The following is a 22,049-nucleotide window of genomic DNA, read 5'->3' as shown; positions in this document are numbered from 1 at the left end:
GATATAATTTAAATCTCTCTCCTAAATGACACCTTAATCTGGGATTAATAATGAGTATAAAAGTAGCTGAAGACATAATTTAGTATTATAACACATACCTCCTTTATAGGGCTGTCTTGATAACTGCCTCTCATTTCCACCTGTTGTCTGCTCCGTTTGCACAACAGCAGCTGAAACTGATCCACAATCAGTGTTGATCCTAACTGGACAGGCTGGTTTCACACAAGTGTGACTGACTTTTTGGGGCAATATTATAACAAATACTTATGAGACAAGATATATAAAAAGAAAGGTCAGTGCATCATGACTTCAGCTCCATTCAAAGCTTTAGGAGGCTTCATGGCCTCCATCACTCCATAAGACTGTTCCATCTGTTCTGCATCTCTGATATGTGCTGGGAGGTGGTGGCTTGGATGTTTCACTGCAGCTCATCTAGTAATAATGTGTAATCATGTCATGCTAAACTGAGTCCTTGGAAGAGCAGAAGCTGTGAACAGACCTCATGGAGCAATGGTAGCACGTCTGAGTCCAGATCAGAAGGTTGCATGTTCAAATCATGTCAGGGTCACTGGTTTTATGTAATTTAGTCCTCTTTCTGTTCACACCAGGTCCACTAGAGCTCTCAGACTCCTCCACTGCACTGAATTCTGGGTAGTCTTCACTTGAAGCAGAATGTCGGCTTTCTCCTGTGTTTTCTGGTTAAATTACTGCACATTCAGGGAAAATAGAGTTAGGGTTAAATAGAGCAAAAAATCCTGAGTCATCGATCTGCATTCGCTTAGAGGGCCGAAAGGGAGCAAGTGTGAAAACACCCTAAATTTTAATCTTAAGTGGGACCAACACTCCCCCGAGTAGCTTCTTCAGTTCTGCAGTGACAATGTTCTTCCTCAGCCAGTTGTTGTCTTTGTCTTGTTGTCTGTGGATCTTGTTTTTGTGGCTTTGATGACAGCCCAGCTGGGATAGCCACAGGTTTGCAGGGCCTTCCTGATGTGATGTTGCTCCTTCTTCTTCTCCTCTGAGCTGGTCGGTACAGTTTGAGCTCTGTGCTGCAGCCATTGCGACAGCCATCGCACCTCAGAGTGATCCAGCAGTGCCTCATGTTCAGCAGCATACAGTGAGCAGCTTTAATCTCTGGATTGACAGACTTTATCTATGCAATAACTTGCAGAACAGAAAGTCTTCCAAAATATCTCCTTTCCAGGGATAGCACACCAAAACTATCAACTGAGCAGCACTGGAGATGCTCTGCTCTGTCGATTCATCCAACTGAAAGGAACATTTCTTACATGATCGCAGTCTATCCAGCAGCTTTGCCTGAATGTCAGCTGAGAGATCTTCTGTTCTCCTTTTCAGTTTATTAGCTGCCTCTGTGCCAAGCAAAATCTCACACCAGTCAGATCTCTGTCCACCTGTACAGTCATAAAGCCGGGGGCAGCGACGCTGTTTTCCAGGATGTCTGAGTGCAGTCCTTTTTTTCTAGCTCTCAGGACGGGAGCTGTATCCACCCTGAAGGAAGGCGCCACAGGAAGTTAAAAGGCACTTTGACTCTGGTGGGACTTGAACCCACAACCTTTGAATCACTTCTCCTGTGTTTAACTAGAAGTCCAATGCACTATCCATTGTGCCACAGAGCCACAAAGAAGTCCATTTTTTGTCCTAGAATGAAAGGCAGAAATCCGGAATAAGCAGCAGCATTCCAGAATAGTCATCAGTATTCCGGAATTATACGTAGAATTCAGGAGTAACAGTCAGTATTCTGGCAAGTCAGCAGTCCAGAAGGGAAGCTAACATCAGCAGTGGCTCAGTGGTAGAGCAGGGTTGTGTGTCCTTTACCCACATTGCCTCCAGTGCTGGTCATTGTATGACACTGCTTGGCAGCAGCTTTAAGCAATTTCCCTTCTGGGATTATTAAAGTATTTTTTTAAAAAGTCAGCATAACAGAGGTTACAGCATCACTGATTTTCCCCTCAGGGAAGCTGCTTTTTTTTACTGCCACCCCTGGATATATGCAGTCCAGTGCAGTGCGGCATGCTCTGTTCTGTACAATGGAGAAACCAAACAACTACTCCAAACACTGGCCTTCAATGTTTGTCAAAGTTTGTCTTCAAACAAGATGCTTATGTTTAAGGCAAAAGCTGTGACAGAAACAAGTTCTTCTTCAAAGATACACAACTCCAACATCTTTGTGAAGTTTGTGGACGACACAACTGTGGTGGGTCTCATCTCCGGTGGAGATGAAACAAACTACAGGAATGAGGTGCACCTTCTGGCCGAGTGGTGCAGAGACCACAACCTCTCCCTGAATGTGGAGAAGACAAAGGAGATGGTTGTGGACTACAGGAGAGCACACAGTCAGCACACCCCTCTGACCATCGACGGGGTTCCTGGGTGTGCACATCACTGAGGACCTCTCCTGGACTAACAACACTGCATTCCTGACCAAGAAGGCACAGCAGCGCCTCTACTTCCTCCGCAAGCTCAAAAGAGCCAGAGCCCCTCCCTCCATCCTGTGCACCTTCTACAGAGGGGCTGTTGAGAGCATCCTGTCCAGCTGCATCACTGTGGTACAGAGCCTGCACCACCACCTGCAGGAAGACGCTTCATCGCATAGTGATGATCCTCTCATAGCTGAGAGGATCATCAGCGTCCCTCTCCCCTCCCTCCAAGACCTCTACGACAGCTGTCTCACCCGAAAGGCCCTCCGCATCACAGGAGACCCCACCCACCCTTCACACCGCTTCTTTAGTCTGCTGCCATCAGGAAAGAGACTGCGCAGGCGGGGCCAGGACCAGCAGACTGAGGGACAGCTTCATCCACCAGGCTGTCAGGAAGCTGAACTCTCTCCCTGCTGTGCCCCACTCTCTCCCCCTTTCCTCTACAAAAGTTTTTTTGTACAAGGCTGTAAACATGTTCATTTCTGCTGTGAAGTTGGACATTTTAACATGGGAGTCTATGGGTAATAACACACGTGAATTACAATTTTTCACACGTCGTAAACATTCCAATTTAAGACTAGTGGTTAAGACCTTCAAAACTCAGTGTGTAACATTGTTGGTAAAAACTGTTTGATTTGGCATGTTTGTAGAGAAGATTGAAGCAAGGCGTCTGGACTTGTAGAGTTTTCCTGAAGAGGTTTCGCTGCTCATCCAAGCAGCTTCATCAGTTGTTGATCTGTTGGTGGGGAAACATGGTTTATATGTGGTTGCAGACCTCAGTGGGTGGTCTGGATAAAACTCACAAACAATAGCACTAAATGTTTCCATAATTACCTGTGATGATCTGGCTGCCTGTGCCAGGTGTGTCTAATGACTGGCTAACGACTATGAGACTGCTGGTAGACAGCCCATTGTTCTTGCTGTTAGCATGTGACTTGGAGTGAAACTTCCTGGGAATGGATGAAATAACTGCTTTGTATGTGGTAAAAAGATGAGGCCACCACCTCGAGAAGGTTTTACCAGCTTAACATAGATGGCTTCCTTGACTTCCTCTCTGTCTAAAATGTGAACATTGTTGTCCTCAAAGGAGTGTCCTTTGTCTTTGAGGTGGAGGTGAACAGCTGAGTCTTGTCCTGAGGAGGTGGCTCTCCTGTGCTGAGCCATTCTCCTGTGGAGTGGTTGTTTAGTTTCTCCAGTGTACAGATCAGAGCATTCCTCACTGCACTGGACTGCATATATGATATTGCTGTGTTTCTCCCTGGGAGTTTTATCCTTTGGGTGTACCAGTTTCAGTCTCAGGATTGTCCTCCAGTGGAGACTGCAACCTTAACACAGCGCCTTGGACGAAAAGCAGACTTGCAGAATGAAAGGCAGCATTTCGGAATGAAAAGCATTCCAGAATGAAATTCAAATTTCCGGAATGAAAAGCAGAAATCTAGAATAAGTGGCAGCATTCCAGAATAGACATCAGTATTCCGGAATGACAGGCAGAATTCCCGATTAACACTCTGTATAGTGGAACAGAAGTCAGCAAGACATCATTCTGGAATGAAAAGCATCCCAGAATGGAAGAAAGCATTCCCAAATGAAAGGCAGAAATCTAGAATGAGAGCATCCTGGACTAGACATCCATCCACCCACTCCAGAATGATAGGCAGGATTCCGGAATGGTAGACAAAAGTCTTGGATTAAACCCCTAACCTGACAGCGGCCTGTGATGTCATGGAAGCGTGCGTTCCAAAATGGAAGGCAACATTCCAGGACAAAAGTCAGCATAACAGAATGAAAAGATTTGCGGAATGAAAGACACCATTCCAGAATGAAAAGCAGTCCATAATGAAAGACAAAAGTTTGGAATGAAATGCAGAAATCCAGAATAAACAGTAGCATTCCAGTATAGACATCAGTATTCCGGAATGATAGGCAGAATTCCCGAATAACATCATAACATCATTTAATCAATAGGGCTCGACCGATTAGCTCGATCCCCATACGGCCAATCTGTGTTTTCATTGTTGAAGCGTGGACATGCCTGTTTCACTTACTGTGTGCTGGTTGGTACATTGGACTCAAGGATTGGTTTTTGAAGACACTCCTCCAAGTGGTGTCTTCAGTTCTGCTACTATTCTGGTTGGGAATCTGAGTTTTATGTGTTCAGGATCTCTGTGGGTGGATCTTGCAGGAAATCAGACTTTTAATCTGAGGGCCCAGGGTTCAAGTCCCTGTTCAGGAGCAACACTATATATTCCTAACCAGAAATCTTTGTACATATCTTTACCAATGTCAAACTAAGAAAAACATGTGCTTTGTGTTGTTCTTCCACCAACTGAAACATGAAAAGCAAGAAGTCACATGTGGCTCGTTGGTCTAGGGCAGACCTGGGCAAAGTACGGCCCGCGGGCCACATCCGGCCCGCTTGCGTCTTCAATGCGGCCCGCGGACTCGTACACACAATAAAAAAAAAAGAAGGCATCAAAAGTCAGCTGTCAGCACGGCATTACCGGTAACGTCTTTCCAACCCTCCTTGTCTCTTCCACGCTGGTGCACTGCTTCATCCCATCTACTTTTTGTAGAGACACGGTCGCGCTGTGTACACTTTAAAAATGCTGCGCGACTATGCTGAAATGTACGGTAAAGCGAGAAGAAACGCCACGGCGCATTCAGATGTTACCGCGGTGCTGCAGCCGACATCGTCATCTGCTCTTAAAAAGCTCAGACCTTGTCCAACTTTCAGAGCTTTGGGATTGTTTTTAGAATTAGTTTTAACTCTAATGGTTTTCTTCTGTAAAAATATCTTTACATCATCTGTGCTGCTCTGCACTGTGCGGGAGTGTTTTTCAACATACAACCAGCACACACTCAGTGGACCTGGACACACACAGAGGACAGAGGAGAGAGCAGTAAACACACAGACCAGTTCACATCATCAACACCCTCCGCCACACATTGATTCTGAGCCTTTTTCCCGCCAATGCGACTTTATAATATCGCTATCTTTCCATTCATTCAACTCCTCCCGTCCGCGTTCACACACACGTACACACATAAGCGTGGATATGTTCACAGAGAAGACGACCAACGTTCTTGATAATGGAACATCGCGCACCCTAACTCAGCACAGACAGAGCTGGTAACGCAGCAAACATTATAGGTGATTTAAGGTGAAACGCGGTTGCGGTTGAGATAAACTACGTCATATGACAATAGTCACATATGAATAATAACATCAAAAGCTGTTTTATTAATCAGTTAGTTGCCTTTAGTAGTTCCATATATCTGATTATAGTATTTATGCTATTAATGTATTTATGTAGTTATATCACATTATTTATTTTAACCTTTATTTTACCAGAAAATGTCATTTTACAAAACAAGAACAGGCTGATATATGAGGTCAGTGTTGACTTCATATAGTGAAATAAAAACCTTCAGCTTCAGATGTTTTTGTATGTTTTTGTGGCCCTTTGCTTTTCTAATGGAAGTCTATGTGGCCCTCGCAAAAAAATAATTGCCCACCCCTGCTCTAGACTCTTGAATAAGGGTTACACATGAGAAGCAGCACAGCTGACAGTGGCAGTCCCCTGTAATGAGGGCTGCAGTGTCCTGGGGAGGTAGACAACTGATGCATGGCACTTCTGCTCCACCTTCAGGGTGCACCAAGTCCTTCCTCCATTACTTTTATAAGCTAAATATGTCCCAACACATCAGCACATCATACTGTGTAAATGCCTTCCATGTCTTGAAAATACATTAACAGTTAACTTTCTTATTTTGGTGGTGGATGGAGTCTTTGACAGGCAGAGGATACACACAGCTCATACTCCACCTGCAGCATTGACCAGGATCTACTCTTAATTATCATTGGTGTAAAAAAATAAAATAAATACCTGCACTCACACAGATAAAAAAAAACTTTCATTTTTTTTGCCTCAATGATCAGCAAAATCCGAGGAGACAGGCTGCAGCTCATTGTTCAGGTTCAAGCTCTGTTGTGTTTGCAAAACATTCAGCTCCAAGAGCAGGAAGTATTCATGGCAGTTATAGTACAGTTAAATATATGATTTTATCTGCTGTAAGAACCAAATCTTAATCAGGTACATTTAGAAAAGTATATATATTTTAAATTATTTACATGATCAGTCAGTGTGTTAGTTAGTTAGCATGTTAAGCCCCCCAAAAATGTGATCATCGAGTCGGAAAAAAAACAAAATGAAAAATAATAATCTCTAAGGTTTCAATAGGGCTCTTGCACCATTCGGTGCTCGGGCCCTAATTATAGTGCAAAGTCTCCTTATCGATACGTGTGTGGAGAGGAAAGCAAAAGATCAGCTGGCTCTGTGACTTTCTCGGGAGAAAACAAACAAAAAAACTCGACAAAAGTGATAATACTGAAGCAGCCTGGAGGTAGATGTCAGTTAAGAGGGCTGTGACATAGAGCGGATTGTCCCACGGATAGCATCAGGTGTTTCCAGCTCTTCTTGGTAACTCTGCTGTCTAACTAAATACGTTTGGGACCCATTCCTAAAAGCGCTGCCTCTAACCCCACCCAGTTTTTTTTAGTGCGTTTCATCTTCTGATCCAGCGGCCTCTCTTCTTGCGTTTTCCCCCCTTTTCGGATGTGGTCTTCACGACGGGGTCTAGGACGCCGATGCACATTCAAACTTTGTACTAATAAATATTTCTCATTCAGTTCGCTGAGTCTCTCATGATTGAACTGTTACTGAGATCCATCCTGTCCAACAGACAGGCAGCAGCTCAGAGGACAGATGCTCCACAGACAGTTGCAGCTTCCTGACAGCTTCCACTTGTGTGTGTGTGTGGCTACAACCAACCTGAAGACATAGATGACATAGATAAATGGTCAAATATGCACTGTGTGTTCAATATAGGGAGAGGAACTTCTCCATTTTTCTGTTATGTTCACGTACATTTCAGAGGGAAATACTGTTACTCTACCCAATATTTGTATAACTTTAAAGTTACTTTTAAGCGTAAGTTAAAACAAATATTAAAAGATCAGGTTACACTAGTGGGTCAGTCTCTGAGCAGTGTGTAATATGAGTTGTTATATCTCCTAAAATAGTAATCTTTCCCTCTTAATTTATCACATTTCATTCATATTCAGCATCCTTTTGTAGCACATATATCTTCACACACTGCCACTGTACACACTTACATTAAAAGAAAAGCTGGAACTTTATTCATAAATAAGTTTTTAATGTCTTTTCACATAAGGCACTTCCTCATGTTACTCAGACTTTTCCTAGTAGCTCATCTACAGGGAAATGAAACAGCGCCATCTCAAGTCCAACAGGAGTAGTAAGAGTAAAATAAAAATAAAACAGGTTAGAAATTCCAAACGTTAATAAACATTCAAGTAAAATCCAGGCAAGTGAAGACTGATAGTCATATATAACACAACTAAAACTGTGTGCAGTAAAATCTTGTCTACTATAAATCCAATATGGGTATAATTACAAGACAGTGCATTAGATTGTCTGATCTCAGAGGGAGGAGTTGTACAGTTTGATGGCCACAGAAAGGAATGACCTCCAGTGGCACTCAGTGGTGCATTTAGGAGGGATCAGTCTGGCTACTGAAAGTACTCCTGTTCCTCAGCAGCACGTGGTGCAGGAGTACTTTCAGTGCCAGACTGATCCCTCCTAAATGCAAATATATATAATAATGTTACCTCCATTAAAGTGCTGATGCTTAATGACATCCTGTCTATTTACCTGCAAACAATATATATCTTAAAGAGGAGTCTTCACAGTGCAAAATGTTTGAGTTTGGCTCACGTCCTATGAAGTGGCCGTTTCACCACAACCGGCCACGTAGTAAGCGTAGGTGAGACTTTCTGATGCGTGTCCAGCTGAAGTGACTACAAAGTCCTGCAGGTCCGAGAACAACGTTTATTTTAATTCAACATTCCAGAGAATGAACCCAATCCACTATTGGGTTTATGTGATGCAGACAGGAGGAAGGCCACTGTCGTCACCTCCAGCGTCTCTCACCCACCCTCCTTCCTCACCAGCTTTTTGACCAATCTGTCTGTCAGGACTGACAGGTAACTGCAGCAGCCCCACAGGGGTAATGGTTGCATCTTCATCCCCCTCAGTGGTGCAGACAGGAGCGGGGCCACTTTTTTCCCTGTCGTCACCTCCAGCGTCTCTCACCCACCCTCTTTCCTCACCAGCTTTTTGACCAATCTGTCTGGCAGGACTGACAGGTAACTGCAGCGGCACCACAGGGGTAATGGTTGCATCTTCATCCCCCTCAGTGGTGCAGACAGGAGCGGGGCCACGAATACGCGCAGACTTGGCTCTTAAACGTGTTTTGAGCGTATCTTCCTTTGACTGAAATATCAAGCATGTGAGAGAGAAGACATTAGAAGAAGGTGGTTAGTACACACACACACACACACACACACACACACACACACTACCTTGCGTCTCTCATCAGCGAGCCTCATCTTCTCATCAATCTGTTCTCTGCTGCGGGGAGCTTTTTTGCCCCTCAGAGACTTAAGTCTGGCAGGGTACCTTCGCCGGAACCCTTCACTGTCATCCAGCTGACACACACACACACAATGTTACATATTTTATCATAGCATTGATATTGTGAATGAAGCATGCTAACCAGGTGCCCACCATGATGCTGTAGGCCTCTCCTGCGCCACTGCCGGCCTCTCTTTGCCCTTCTATGATGATTCCCTGCTGCATCAGTTCCTCCAGGATCTCTCTGGCCTTTGGACGGTTCTGTTCTGTGCTATTTTGCAGCAGCTGACCTGGAGCAGCAGACAGAACATAAACACATTTTAAGACACATGTTTTCTCTCTCCAGCCTGTGTGGAGCACATCCTCACTGTGCTGTGTTTCTTTGTTTCCCTCACTTTCTGTGACGCTCACTGATGTTAGAGGAGGAAGGTTACTGGGCACTGTGTCGGGTAAGTTGGGGATCTCTGTGTTCTCCATCACCACCCCGCTGTCCGCAGTGCCCTTCGACACAGCAGAGTCCCTACGACCGCTGAGTTTACTTTTAGTTTCCTCCTGGCAGCACACACACACACACATTATCACAATTTGACAGCATCCTGAATCCCAGACGTGACGTTGTCATGGTGACATCATCATTGTGTTGACATATTGTCATGAATACAGTAACTCAGCAACAACAATGATACACTACAAAGAGATTGAAGTAAATTTTTGCTGGTGTAAATGTAGAACCAGAGAAAATCTGTCACGCTTTCATTTCAGAGGACAGGTATAATTTATATTTAACTAAATCTAACACTAAATTCATTTGTAGTTTTTTTAATTCAGGTTAGTCTACAAACATTTTAAGGTTTATTATGTCAATGCCCGTTTTATTTATATATCACATTTATAAGGGCATTGCCCACCAAAGTGCTTAACATTAAAATACATGAAATAAACTCAAACTAATAAAATACATAAAAGAGACAAACTGCAGTAAAATACAATAAAACAAAGATACAATCATGAAGCATAAAATCCCCAAGAGCTGCCAATACTCAGGCAAAGGCCAAGATTATTAAGTATTAAATTGTTTCATTCAACTTATCCTTTTGTTAGTGACATGTTTTAAAACATAAATATTAGCACTATGATGTGATCATTTTAAGGGCCATTTATTCACATTTATGTTCCATCCTGTAATTTGATTGACTGATTTTATTGATAGTGTTGTATGAGTTAGCAGAAGTTTCTCACTTAGAGTTGCTAGTTTTGGTTAATAATGAATGAGAATCAGCAGCTAAATCATTGGTAGGATACAGTACGTAAATCTCTGTAACACGTCTCCACACACCGAGCCTACCTCCTGCACCTCCGCGCCTACCAGCGGCTCAACCGCCGTGTGCGTCGAGCTTAGGCATCCCATCTTCACCTCACAGCAGCGGTATGAAGTGAGCCCATAAAAAGTCCTCAAACATGCAGTTTAATCAGATTTCTTTCCTCGTGTCTGTTAACCGTGCAGCCCAGCATTCCCTCACTACTCGGACTGTTGTTTGTCTCCATGGACCCGCCGCGTTGCTAAGGGCGCCGTTGCCACAATAAATCTGACCCCGGTTAAAGAGGCGACACCCAAAAGAAGCTCATGGTGTCACTGAGGGCGCCACATGTCACACTAGTGGTCACATTGGTCCACCTTATCAGAGAGCCCTGCTTTTCTGTGTCCTGTCCCCCAGTCACAAAAACTGCTTTCCAATTTTAGTGCATTAAAAAAACCCTCCTAGCAGTAGGTGTCAAAGCTGCACCAGTGGCCTGTGCTAATGTAGGAGGGGGTGCAATCTGCAGATCTAAAACCAGACCTGCCAAATCATCAAATAATCGACTGAAGACAATCCGCCCAAAACTGCAGTGTAGTTCCTATAAACGGTGAGATCAGACTCTAGACCAGACCTGGGCAAAGTACGGCCCGCGGGCCACATCCGGCCCGCTTGCGTCTTCAATGCGGCCTGCGGACTCGTACACACAATAAAAAAAAAAGAAGGCATCAAAAGTCAGCTGTCAGCACGTCATTACCGGTAACGTCTTTCCAACCCTCCTTGTCTCTTCCACGCTGGTGCACTGCTTCATCCCATCTACTTTTTGTAGAGACACGGTCGCGCTGTGTACACTTTAAAAATGCTGCGCGACTATGCTGAAATGTACGGTAAAGCGAGAAGAAACGCCACGGCGCATTCAGATGTTACCGCGGTGCTGCAGCCGACTAGTGTTGGGAGGTTCGACTCTTCTTACTGACTCAAATCAGTTACTCTCGAACCCTCACGTGAACGAATCTTATTGTGAGTCATTTCGTTCATTTCGTTCATTTTTACAGCCGGTGGCGCCGTGTCCCTCTGTAGTATAGTGCCGCGCATTGATATGGGACAAAGTATAATAAGTATAACTACCACAAGCAATTCAAAGCATGTGAAAACATAAGAGGGCAAATACACACCACGGTACAGTGACTTCTGTCCTGCATCCTCCCTGCCAGTGTTGTTTAACAGTGCCACAGTGACTAGGTAGCTGTCACGTGACAAATGAACGAGAGTGTACTGCTTCACACACACATGAGCTGTGAACGAGAACGAATCTGTGCAGCCTGTGGAGCTTGTCACGTGACAAATGAACGATGAACGAGAACGAGGAGGAGAACGAATCTACAGCTCTGATCCGTGCAGCCTGAGCAGCCTTGGTTACATATGATTTCATGACTGGATAATGTACTATTATATTTATTATTTAATGGCAGAGTATAACACAAAACATGATGTCATTTTAGAAAGCATTTATTTACAAACACACTTTACATTATATACACAATAACACTACACATCAACAACAAGCAAAGACCATTAATTATAATTTCATGAATACATAGCGTTTGCCTGGTGTCACGTGACAAATTGAGGAGCGTCAGATATCAGACATTCATTTCCTTGTTTGTTTCTGAGTCCACAGCCCCGCAGCTGAGCTTCAGCTCTCGCGTGACAAATGAGCAATCCGGAACGATTCGTATGAACGATTCGTATGAACGATTCGTATGAACGATTCGTATGAACGATCTGTGAACGAGTCGCAAGTTCCTTTGCTGATCATTTGCTGCTGGCCAATTGGCACACAGCCTGAGTGGCTTGGCCGTCACGTGACAACAGAACGAAGATCCGGGGGCTACCGCGACTCAGGAACGAATCATATCTGTTTCCTGTCCTGCCAACTGAGCTTTATGCGGCTGCCTGCCATGTAGCGAAAGAACGAATCACTCACTGAGGGGACTCGTTACCCCGATTCATATAAAAGATTCGTTCATATCGAACGAATCGTTCACGAGCAACACATCACTACAGCCGACATCGTCATCTGCTCTTAAAAAGCTCAGACCTTGTCCAACTTTCAGAGCTTTGGGATTGTTTTTAAAATTAGTTTTAACTCTAATGGTTTTCTTCTGTAAAAATATCTTTACATCATCTGTGCTGCTCTGCACTGTGCGGGAGTGTTTTTCAACATACAACCAGCACACACTCAGTGGACCTGGACACACACAGAGGACAGAGGAGTGAGCAGTAAACACACAGACCAGTTCACATCATCAACTCCCTCCGCCACACATTGATTCTGAGCCTTTTTTCCGCCAATGCGACTTTATAATATCGCTATCTTTCCATTCATTCAACTCCGCGCAACTCTCTCTCTCCTCCCGTCCGCGTTCACACACACGTACACACATAAGCGCGGATATGTTCACAGAGAAGACGACCAACGTTCTTGATAATGGAACATCGCGCACCCTAACTCAGCACAGACAGAGCTGGTAACGCAGCAAACATTAGGTGATTTAAGGTGAAACGCGGTTGCGGTTGAGATAAACTACGTCATATGACAATAGTCACATATGAATAATAACATCAAAAGCTGTTTTATTAATCAGTTAGTTGCCTTTAGTAGTTCCATATATCTGATTATAGTATTTATGCTATTAATGTATTTATGTGGTTATATCACATTATTTATTTTAACCTTTATTTTACCAGAAAATGTCATTTTACAAAACAGGAACAGGCTGATATATGAGGTCAGTGTTGACTTCATATAGTGAAATAAAAACCTTCAGCTTCAGATGTTTTTGTATGTTTTTGTGGCCCTTTGCTTTTCTAATGGAAGTCTATGTGGCCCTCGCAAAAAAATAATTGCCCACCCCTGCCCTAGACCAACGAGCCATGTGTGACATCTCTTTTTTCATGTTTCAGTCAGTGGAAGAACAACACAATGTTCTTCTTAGTTTGACATTGGTAAAGTTATGAACAAAGATTTCTGGTTAGGAATATAAAGCCGCTGCATTGAAGTTCATGGCCCAGCTGAACCACTTCTCAAAGAAGCTTCTGTAAGTTTCCCAGAACAAAGGAGGAACTTCAATATTAATGAAAGATTCACATGTTTATGTGATGCTCAGGATCAACATGAGTGTTATGTGTTTGTGTTTTTTAACCCTATAGGAGGGCAGCTTACACGTTCTGAAGACAGGAGCCCAGCGATGTGGGAGTTTCATCCAACTTAATTTGGTATATTGAAATGCAAAGGTTTATGTCCTTGTGTCCCGTTTGAGTTCAAAGAACAGATGACCTACCAGTGGATGTCATGGTCATGGTTTTCTGCAGAAAGTCTCGTTCGTTTTCTAACATGGCAACCTTCTCCTTTAGAGTTTTCTGTCAACAGGCTCTTGTTCGGACTTTTGCAACCCTCACCTCTCATTAAAGCTGGTTTCCAATGATGTGTGTCTGGGTGCGTACACACTGCCCATAGTTACTGACGGAGCCACTGCGTCACACCCCAGCTGATACATGACCGCACCAGGTGACTGCTGCTATGACCCATGTTGGTGTCAGCGTTCCTTCCATTCCATTACAGCAGCATGAAAACAAGGTCCTGAGCAGCAACAATAGATAAAGTAGAAATAAAGACTATGTACAGAGCAACCATAAGACATGCAGATATACAGATGAGAAATGTACAGAGATGTATTATGTCCTGTTATGATATCATGAAAAACTCTGAGTATTACACTGTAGGTGAGGATGTTATTGTCAACTATGCCTGTTGACATCAGACAAAAACTGAAAGAAAACTAGAAAGTGGTAAGTGCTCTTGTTTCAAATGTGATGTGCACTGTACCACTGAAGCTCGTCTGTGAAGTGTAGAGCCTCTGTGTGTATGTCACAGTGATGTTAACAGAAGTCAGATATGTCTGTTAACACATATAAAAACAACTTACTGAACAACAGCATAGATGTGAAGGTGAATATATGTCCCCTCACATGTTCCTCAGTTAAAAGGGTCATTGCATTTGCCGGGAATCGAACCCAGGCCTCCCGCGTGGCAGGGGAGAATTCTACCACTGAACCACCAATGCTGTGAAAAGCTGACATCTAGTGGTGCCATCGCAGGTTGCAGCCTCCTCATTCCAAAATCAATCCCTCCTCCACATAAAGTCAAAAGTTATAAATTCGCCTCATTACATGAGCGGTTGTGTGTAATGACGCGGCTCACCAGCAGAGGGCGTGTGACGGAGCAACAAGCAGGAAACTACAGGGGAGAAGAGACACAAGCATCCACAGATCAGAACAGACACTCAGCTCTTCTCTCTGAGACCATGATGATACCGTCACATATCATCACTGCACATGTTTTTGGCTGCACGTCTGGAAATGAGAGGAGACAGAACATTATCATACATGTTGCATAAGTAAAGTCACATGACATGCACCACTGTAAATAAAGGAAACCACATATTCTCAGACTCTTAGAACACAGAGCTGAAGGATGGATGTAAGACAGCAGTTTGTTGCTCTCTGACTTTTCTGCCAACAACAGTGAACATGATCTGGACCAGGGTCCCTTTAGCCACCAGGCTCTCGATGGCCTCCACATCGTATCCTCCGGCAGCCAGAGCCTTCTGGAGGGCGGCTGGAGACACGCCGCTCCGCTCCTTGGAAGCGGCCACAGCTTTCACGATGAGCTTGCTGACGCTGGGGCCGGAATTGTTCGGCTTGGAGACCTTCTTCTTCTGCGCTTCGGCCAGAGCGGCGGCTGGAGCTGGAGCTTCTTCTGCCATGTTCAGTTCGTAGCTGCAACACAAGCACAGTCAGAGTGTATGTGTGAATAACAGAAGCTCTTCACTGTAATACATTTCAAGTCTGTTCAACTTAGAAATGAAAGTTCAAAAGTTAAAAATGTGAGTAAATACAACTTTCAGATAAGCTTGGTTTTAACTCAAAAGTGTAAATTGAACATTCTGGTAAACTAATATTTGTTCATTTTTAAAACTTGATGCTGTGAGTTACAACAACTTACTTGGTGTATTTTTCTTGTAATTGAACTTACTTTAATGTGTCAAACTAATGAAGATCTCCACACTATTTCAACTCATAATTTTCACTTATAGATAATAAAAAATGTCACTATAAATTATGTGGACTCATATTTTTCAGTAGTTTCTACTTAGAACAATGATTTTACAACTCATATGTTTAAATGATTTATTCAAACAAAAAATCTGTTTTTTAACAACATTCACTCCAACAAGGAAGGAGGTACAATATACAAACTGCCAGGCATATATATTCTTACATATATGCCCATTCCTGCAGTGAGAAGAGCAGCAACATCGGGTAAAACAAACGACTACACAAAACAAAGCCTTTCTTTAACAACAAATGATGCAAAGTGGGATTAGTACAACAAAACTTCTATGCACATTCCCTGATCATGTTTCAAACAACAGTATCAGTTACCATCTGTTATAACATTTTCAGCACCCCAACCAGTTAACTAGCAGGTTAGAGAACGTACAGAGCAGTCTATACAGGATACATCAGTATCAGTATCAGTATCTGAAAGTTGTTCCTGAGTCCATGTATCCTAGCTGAACACTGGTCAGCTTTGACCTTCAGGCTGACCCTCTGCAGGAATTCAAACGTGTACTTCATGGCACAAGGGTACTCCAGATGGAGGCAGTAGATGAGACCCATCAGCATTGCAAAGCCAGACGGTACATCTCTGATGTCACGGTCGTCTCCTCTAGCACCACAGCTACATTGAAGATTTCAACAGGGAAAGCATCATGCAGGATGCCTTCATACCCACTCAGAAGTCCAACAGTCATTCCCTTCATGAGGACATCCAGGGTTTCTCCATGAACCTTAAACAAATAGGAAAAAATAATATTCGTTCTCACTTTATTTGAGTAAAGAACAAAATATAGTCAAAATACAAACAAATGCCTTCTAATTGCCCAACATGGTTATTCTTAATTTTCCACTTTTATTCTTTTATTTTTAATTCTATTTTAATTAAAGATAAAATCATTCTTATCATTGTTAAATCTAGGTTATTTGTTACTTATCTGTTTCCAGTTTTTATGCTTCTCTAGTAGCACACTGCATTGTCTTATTTGTTCTGCTGCTGTAACACTCCTGTCCGGTAGGCGGCGGTAATGCGCCTTACAAGGTGGCTCCCACCGCCAATAAACTGAAGAAGAAGAAAAGGAGGAAGGAGGGGGAAGAGAAAAAGACGAGCACAGCGGCAGCACATGTGAAGAAGGAGTTTGTTGTTCGCTAGCTGAACAGAAGTGTAACTACTGTGAGTGTTTCATCATCTGAATGGCTGCTGCGGAGTCTCTGAGAGCTTTTATCAGCGAGCGGCTAACTGCTGCTGCTGCTGAAATATTGGGAGTGTTTGAACAAACTATCGTCCAGTACGAGGGGGAGCTGGACCGTCAGCGCAAACTGCTGGATCTGCTCCTGAAGCCTGAGATCAAGCTACACAGAACAGGTATGTAAACATGACAATGTCACGGAACAACAACGGCTCTGTGTGAAAAGAGCGACATTCAGCACATAGTGTTTCTGACAGGAGGACACTGACTTCATGACTTGGAGCTGAGCTGGTGAAGACGCTCGCTCATTACCACTGTGTACGTCATCAGTCGTTGAGCTGAGCATCATCGATGTAGCCCGAGTTGATAAACGTTTTCATTTATTGCGGTTCATCCGTTCAAACGTGACCTGAACAACAACAATATGAGTTTTTGTTCACAACCAAAAGTTTAGCGGCGTCAACAGAGGTTTTTGGTGTCCGCGCATCTGCCTGATCAAAATACTGCAGCACTAAACAATCCATACAGACAACAGCTGCTTAGAATGCACGGACATCATTATATGTTGTTGTCATCATCGTCATGGTTTGTGTAGTTCACTGCTGAGTTGTGGTTTAACCTGCATGTTTAAAAAGTAAACAGTGCAGCACTGATATGATCATTACATGTTGGCTGGTAGCTGAATTCCACCAGCGCTGTGGTGCACACCTCCACAGACCAAAGCCAGGTTCAGATGTGACAGCTTAACGCCCTCCTGTCTGCCAATGACAGACACAGACAGCAGTAGTATTTAAACAAAGTCCATGGTTTGGTTCCTGGGGGTCAGGAATCAAGACTCGCTCAGTTACAGCACATATAAACTACCTGATCACAGCTAGCAGGTGCTAATTGTCTAATGATCCGTTATCAAACCTCCAGTGGTTCCAGATGTGATCATGTTTCTTTCTTTCACGTTTGGCTTCACAGTATATTATTTTCCACACAACAGAGGCCGTTGAACATGCTGTCACATGCTGGCCGACATCACTACGTTCACTGTTACTGCTGAAATAATGAAAAATGTATTTTTAAGGAAGAAACGTTCCTGATGTTTACTTCCTGGTTTGTACAAAAAAACATGCCTGTGTGTGTGTGTGTGTGTGTGCATGGGGCAGCTATTTATTGTGTTTAATAAAAAGAACAAAGACCTGTTCTATAGGAAAGGTGACCTTAAATGACTTCTGCTATGATCTGCTGCTGTATAGAAAACAGCTGCTCCCTATATAATGGCAGGGAAACACTGGTAAGTGTGGAATATAATGTAACAACAGAAGTTAGTAGTGTGTGAATGTCCCACACAGGGAAGCCTAATGTTTTGTTACTGCACCCTAAGTTAGACTTGCTGAATGTCTGTTGACATGACTTTACTGAAAAGCTGATGGTATTTCTATGTTAGAATTCTCTATATATAGAAAATACATCTCTCTGTGTGCTGTGAACCTTCTGACCCTCTGACCTGCAGATCTCCCTCAACAACACAGTTTACAAGTGGAGGATGTTCTGGCTGACCAGCAGCTCTGTAACCAGAAGAAGAACTCCATTCTGGACCAGGAGGAACCAGAACCTCCACAGGTTAAAGAGGAACAGCAGGACGTCTGCACCAGTCATGAAGGAGAGCAGCATGTACTGAAAGAGGAGACTGATCCCTCTATAGTAACTGCTGCTTATGATGGACCAAACCATGACATGGTTCTCTCTCACAACGCTCCTCAAGGTAAAACGTCAGATCATTTTGTTTTCTTCAACGCGTTTGTAATGTAGCTACAGTATCTCTTCTCTCATCTTCCTCACCTCTCTTCCTCTCTGCATCACTGTCTCCTCTCTTTCTAAAGCTGAGCTCCAGCTGACCAGAACCTTTTCATTCTGTCTGTTACAGTTTTACGTTTACTTGAGTAACTTTTTGGGAAAAATTTACCCATATGACTAATTTTGTGTCTGATACTTTTTACTTTTACTCTAGTAAATTTGTGAAAATTTAATAACATTATATAATAAAATTAAATAACGCTACTCTTACTCTATAAAAGTAGTGTTTAGCCTACATTGGTCAAACGTGCACTCGCACGTTGCATTTATAGCTAGAACTGTGTACTAACCTCACTAAAATACAACTTAATATTAATGTTTCAAAGAGTAAAGCAATTGAAGTACATTAAAACAATGCACAATATTAAATAAGCTTAGCTTGACCCCACTCATGTGTACATTATGTGTACATCTTATTTAAATAGGGCCAGTGCATAAATAAACACTTTGTCAAATTAAAAAAATGTCCAGCAGAAAAATAAATCTGATAATCATAGATATATTATAAATCAGAACAAAATAACCTGTCTATGATTTTTTGAGGCACTCTACTGCAGGATCTGACTGAACTAGGGCTGTAATCTCCCAGTCGACTGGTCAAGTTTATTGGTCCACATGTTCTGGCTCGACCAAAATTCTGCTTGGTCGACTTTTTGTAGCGTTAATTTTATCAGGAGGAATGTACCAAGTGGTAATGGGGGTGTTTTCGGCGCACCTGTTTCACAGGTAACAGTCGATCTTTGAACACCCCCCTTGTTTTCACTACTTTGGTTTAGCCCGACCCACTAGAGACAGATGGATTGCAAAACGCTGTCAAAGCGGACAGACTCGAGTGTGTAATTAATTTCAGTGCAAAATAATCAGGCCAAACGGATGTAATAATAAGCAGTGAAAACCGAAAATGCACTTTTGGGCCATTTTCAGCCGAACATTTTAAATAATACTTTTTAAATGGGTGTTTGTCATTTAACCATGTACTGTAACTACTTAAAACTACCTGAGTGCTGTCAGTCAGAGTTAATCAGCCTTCATATTTACAGACACTATCATGTCGCTCTGCACATGTACTGCACACAGAGCGACACTGAACACAGGAGCGCAGCTTCTCTGAATGACGAACGAATGATGAGCTGCCGCTGTTGCGAGCGGGTGCACCTACATTTATAAAACAATTTATTAGACTAAAACATTGAAATACGTCAATGTTCATATGCTCATAATGGATGGGGCAGCCTAACACAGTGATTAAACCACCAGGCCGGTACGCTTCAATCTGTCTCTAGTGGGTCAGGCTAAACCAAAGTAGAGAAAACAAGGGGGGTGTTCAAAGATAGACTGTTACCTGTGAAACGGGTGCGCCGAAAACGTCCCCATTAGCACTTAGTACTTTCCTCCTGATGAAATTAATTCTACAAAAAGTCGACCAATCAGAATTTTGAACATATCGACTAATAAATCGACCGGTCGACTGGGAGATTACAGCCCTACTGGCTAGTTATCATCCGTCATTCAGGTCTAACAGCAAATTAGCAAAACCTGCATAGTAGCAACAAATCCTCCTCTGCTCCATGTTCACCTAAACTGTGGTTTCTGCTGTTCAGCAGTGAAACGTCTTTAAAAGCTCTGTGTCTGTGTGTGTGTGCGCTGTGCACCTCGGGAACAAGAAGAGATTTCTCTGTTCTCGTGGAATAGGGAACAAACTTTAGCACACAGCATCAGCTCTGCACAGAACGTCTATGTTCTTCTTCTGGGTTTCCTGCGCTCTCAGTCTGACTGCAGTACACACACGGAGGTGTAGACCATGATATGAGCCTGATGTGTGTCTGTTGTTGGAGAACAGAGAGACTTTTAAAATTTGCATAGAATGTATTCCCCTCTAACAGCTGGTCGTACGACCTCAGATATTTTTTGGTTGGACCATTGAGTATTTATATCGCACGCTAGAGCCCTGTTCAAACTACATACACAAACAAAATGTTTGCCTGTGTGCATTCACTATGCTAATGCCAAGTTACTTTTAGAACTGTGGAGGCTGCAGTTGTTTTGAACTGTAATGTATTTCTGATCATCACATTCTGTTTTCTTGTTTGCTTTAATCCTCCAGATCTCTCTCACCAATACAATTATGAGGAAGAGCTGATTTTAGCTGATCAGCAGCTCTGTTGCCAGAAGAAGAACTGCAGTCTGAACTGGGAGGAACCAGAACCCCCACAGGTTAAAGAGGAACAGCAGGTTCACTGCAGCAATCATGAGGGAGAGCAGCATGTACTCAATGCACAGACTCAGCCCTCTATAGTGACTTCTGCTTCCGAAAGTAATCATATCAAATCAGAAATAAGCTGTGATGTGATTCTCTCTCATAACTGTCCTCCAGGAAAAAAAATTCTAAAATGTAAACCTTGTGTAAAACCATTTTCATGTAAGAGGAAAGGTAAGGCACATCAGAGAATTATCAGAGATGAGAAACCATTTTTTTGCAAACCATGTGGCAAATGTTTTAGGAATGCTGGTCGTTTAACTGTCCACATGAGAACCCACACCGGTGAGAAGCCATTTTCTTGCAAAACATGTGGGAAATGTTTTAGTGATGTTAGTAATTTAACTGTCCACGTGAGAACCCACACAGGTGAGAAGCCATATTCTTGCAAAACATGTGGGAAATGTTTTAGTAATGTTAGTAATTTAACTGTCCATGTGAGAACCCACACAGGTGAGAAGCCATATTCTTGCAAAACATGTGGGAAATGTTTTATTCAATCTGGTGAATTAACTGTCCACATAAGAACCCACACTGGTGAGAAGCCATTTTCTTGCCAAACATGTGGGAAATGTTTTACTCGAAATGGTGCGTTAACTGTCCACATGAGAACCCACACAGGCGAGAAGCCATTTTCTTGCCAAACATGTGGGAAATGTTTTAGTCGAAATGGTGAGTTAACTGTCCACATGAGAACCCATATAGGTGAGAAGCCTTTATCTATCCCAACATGAGGGAAGAGTTTCAGTAGTATTTAAAATTGGATGCCATTTGTCACATGAAGAACCACATAGATAAGAAGCCATGTTTGCCATAGGAGAATGTTCTGAAACATCTGTGTGGAAAAGTTCCTTTGGGAAGTTTTGTTTGAGTCATTGATATAGTATATAAAATTTTTTTTAAAAGGTTGAAAGGACGCAGAGACCTAACTGGGCAGAGGAGCAAATATCACTCTGAGCACAGCTGATGAGAGAAATGCTTTACGCTTTTTTTGTGAGGAGTGTGAAAAGCGGTGTCTGCAATATAAGATGAGGTGGGAGATCGCTGCACATAAACGGGGTCTGCTCGTATAGTTGATGGCTGTATGCACGGATTTTGAACAAAGTTTACTTGAAGCATAACAACATATTCCCCGTCACTGACAACTGTCATGTTGAATTGTGTATGTGTCTACAAAAAAATAAAAAACACATTCATTTCATTTTTTTAATTGACCAGTGTAATGAATTGCCTTCCTCTTGTTAAACTAATCTCTTTAAAACTACACTCAACAAAAATATAAACGCAACACTTTTGTTTTTGCTCCCATGTTTCATGAGATGGACTTGAAGATCTAAACTTCATTCCAG

At 42.8% G+C, this 22,049-nt stretch overlaps 1 protein-coding gene and 1 non-coding gene across 2 annotated transcripts; one reads left to right on the top strand and one right to left on the bottom strand.

Annotated features, from left to right (window-relative positions):
- Positions 1-1,542: 1,542 nt before the first annotated feature.
- trnar-ucu (transfer RNA arginine (anticodon UCU)) lies at positions 1,543-1,634 on the bottom strand. Its single transcript is given in 2 exon segments — positions 1,543-1,578; positions 1,598-1,634. It is a non-coding gene; the product is annotated as a tRNA-Arg (tRNA).
- Positions 1,635-18,313: 16,679 nt separating this feature from the next.
- Positions 18,314-21,782, top strand: LOC114431511 (gastrula zinc finger protein XlCGF17.1-like). Its single transcript, XM_028399053.1, has 2 exons — positions 18,314-18,351; positions 20,548-21,782. Exons 1-2 carry the CDS (start codon positions 18,324-18,326, stop codon positions 21,432-21,434), a joined length of 915 nt encoding a protein of 304 aa, XP_028254854.1. The 5' UTR covers positions 18,314-18,323; the 3' UTR covers positions 21,435-21,782.
- Positions 21,783-22,049: the final 267 nt, after the last annotated feature.

This window comes from Parambassis ranga, unplaced genomic scaffold (genome assembly GCF_900634625.1).
Source record: "Parambassis ranga unplaced genomic scaffold, fParRan2.1 scaffold_89_arrow_ctg1, whole genome shotgun sequence".
Taxonomy (NCBI): domain Eukaryota; kingdom Metazoa; phylum Chordata; class Actinopteri; family Ambassidae; genus Parambassis; species Parambassis ranga.
The sequence above is the reverse complement of the archived record's forward strand: the minus strand, read 5'-3'. Positions and strand labels throughout refer to the sequence as shown.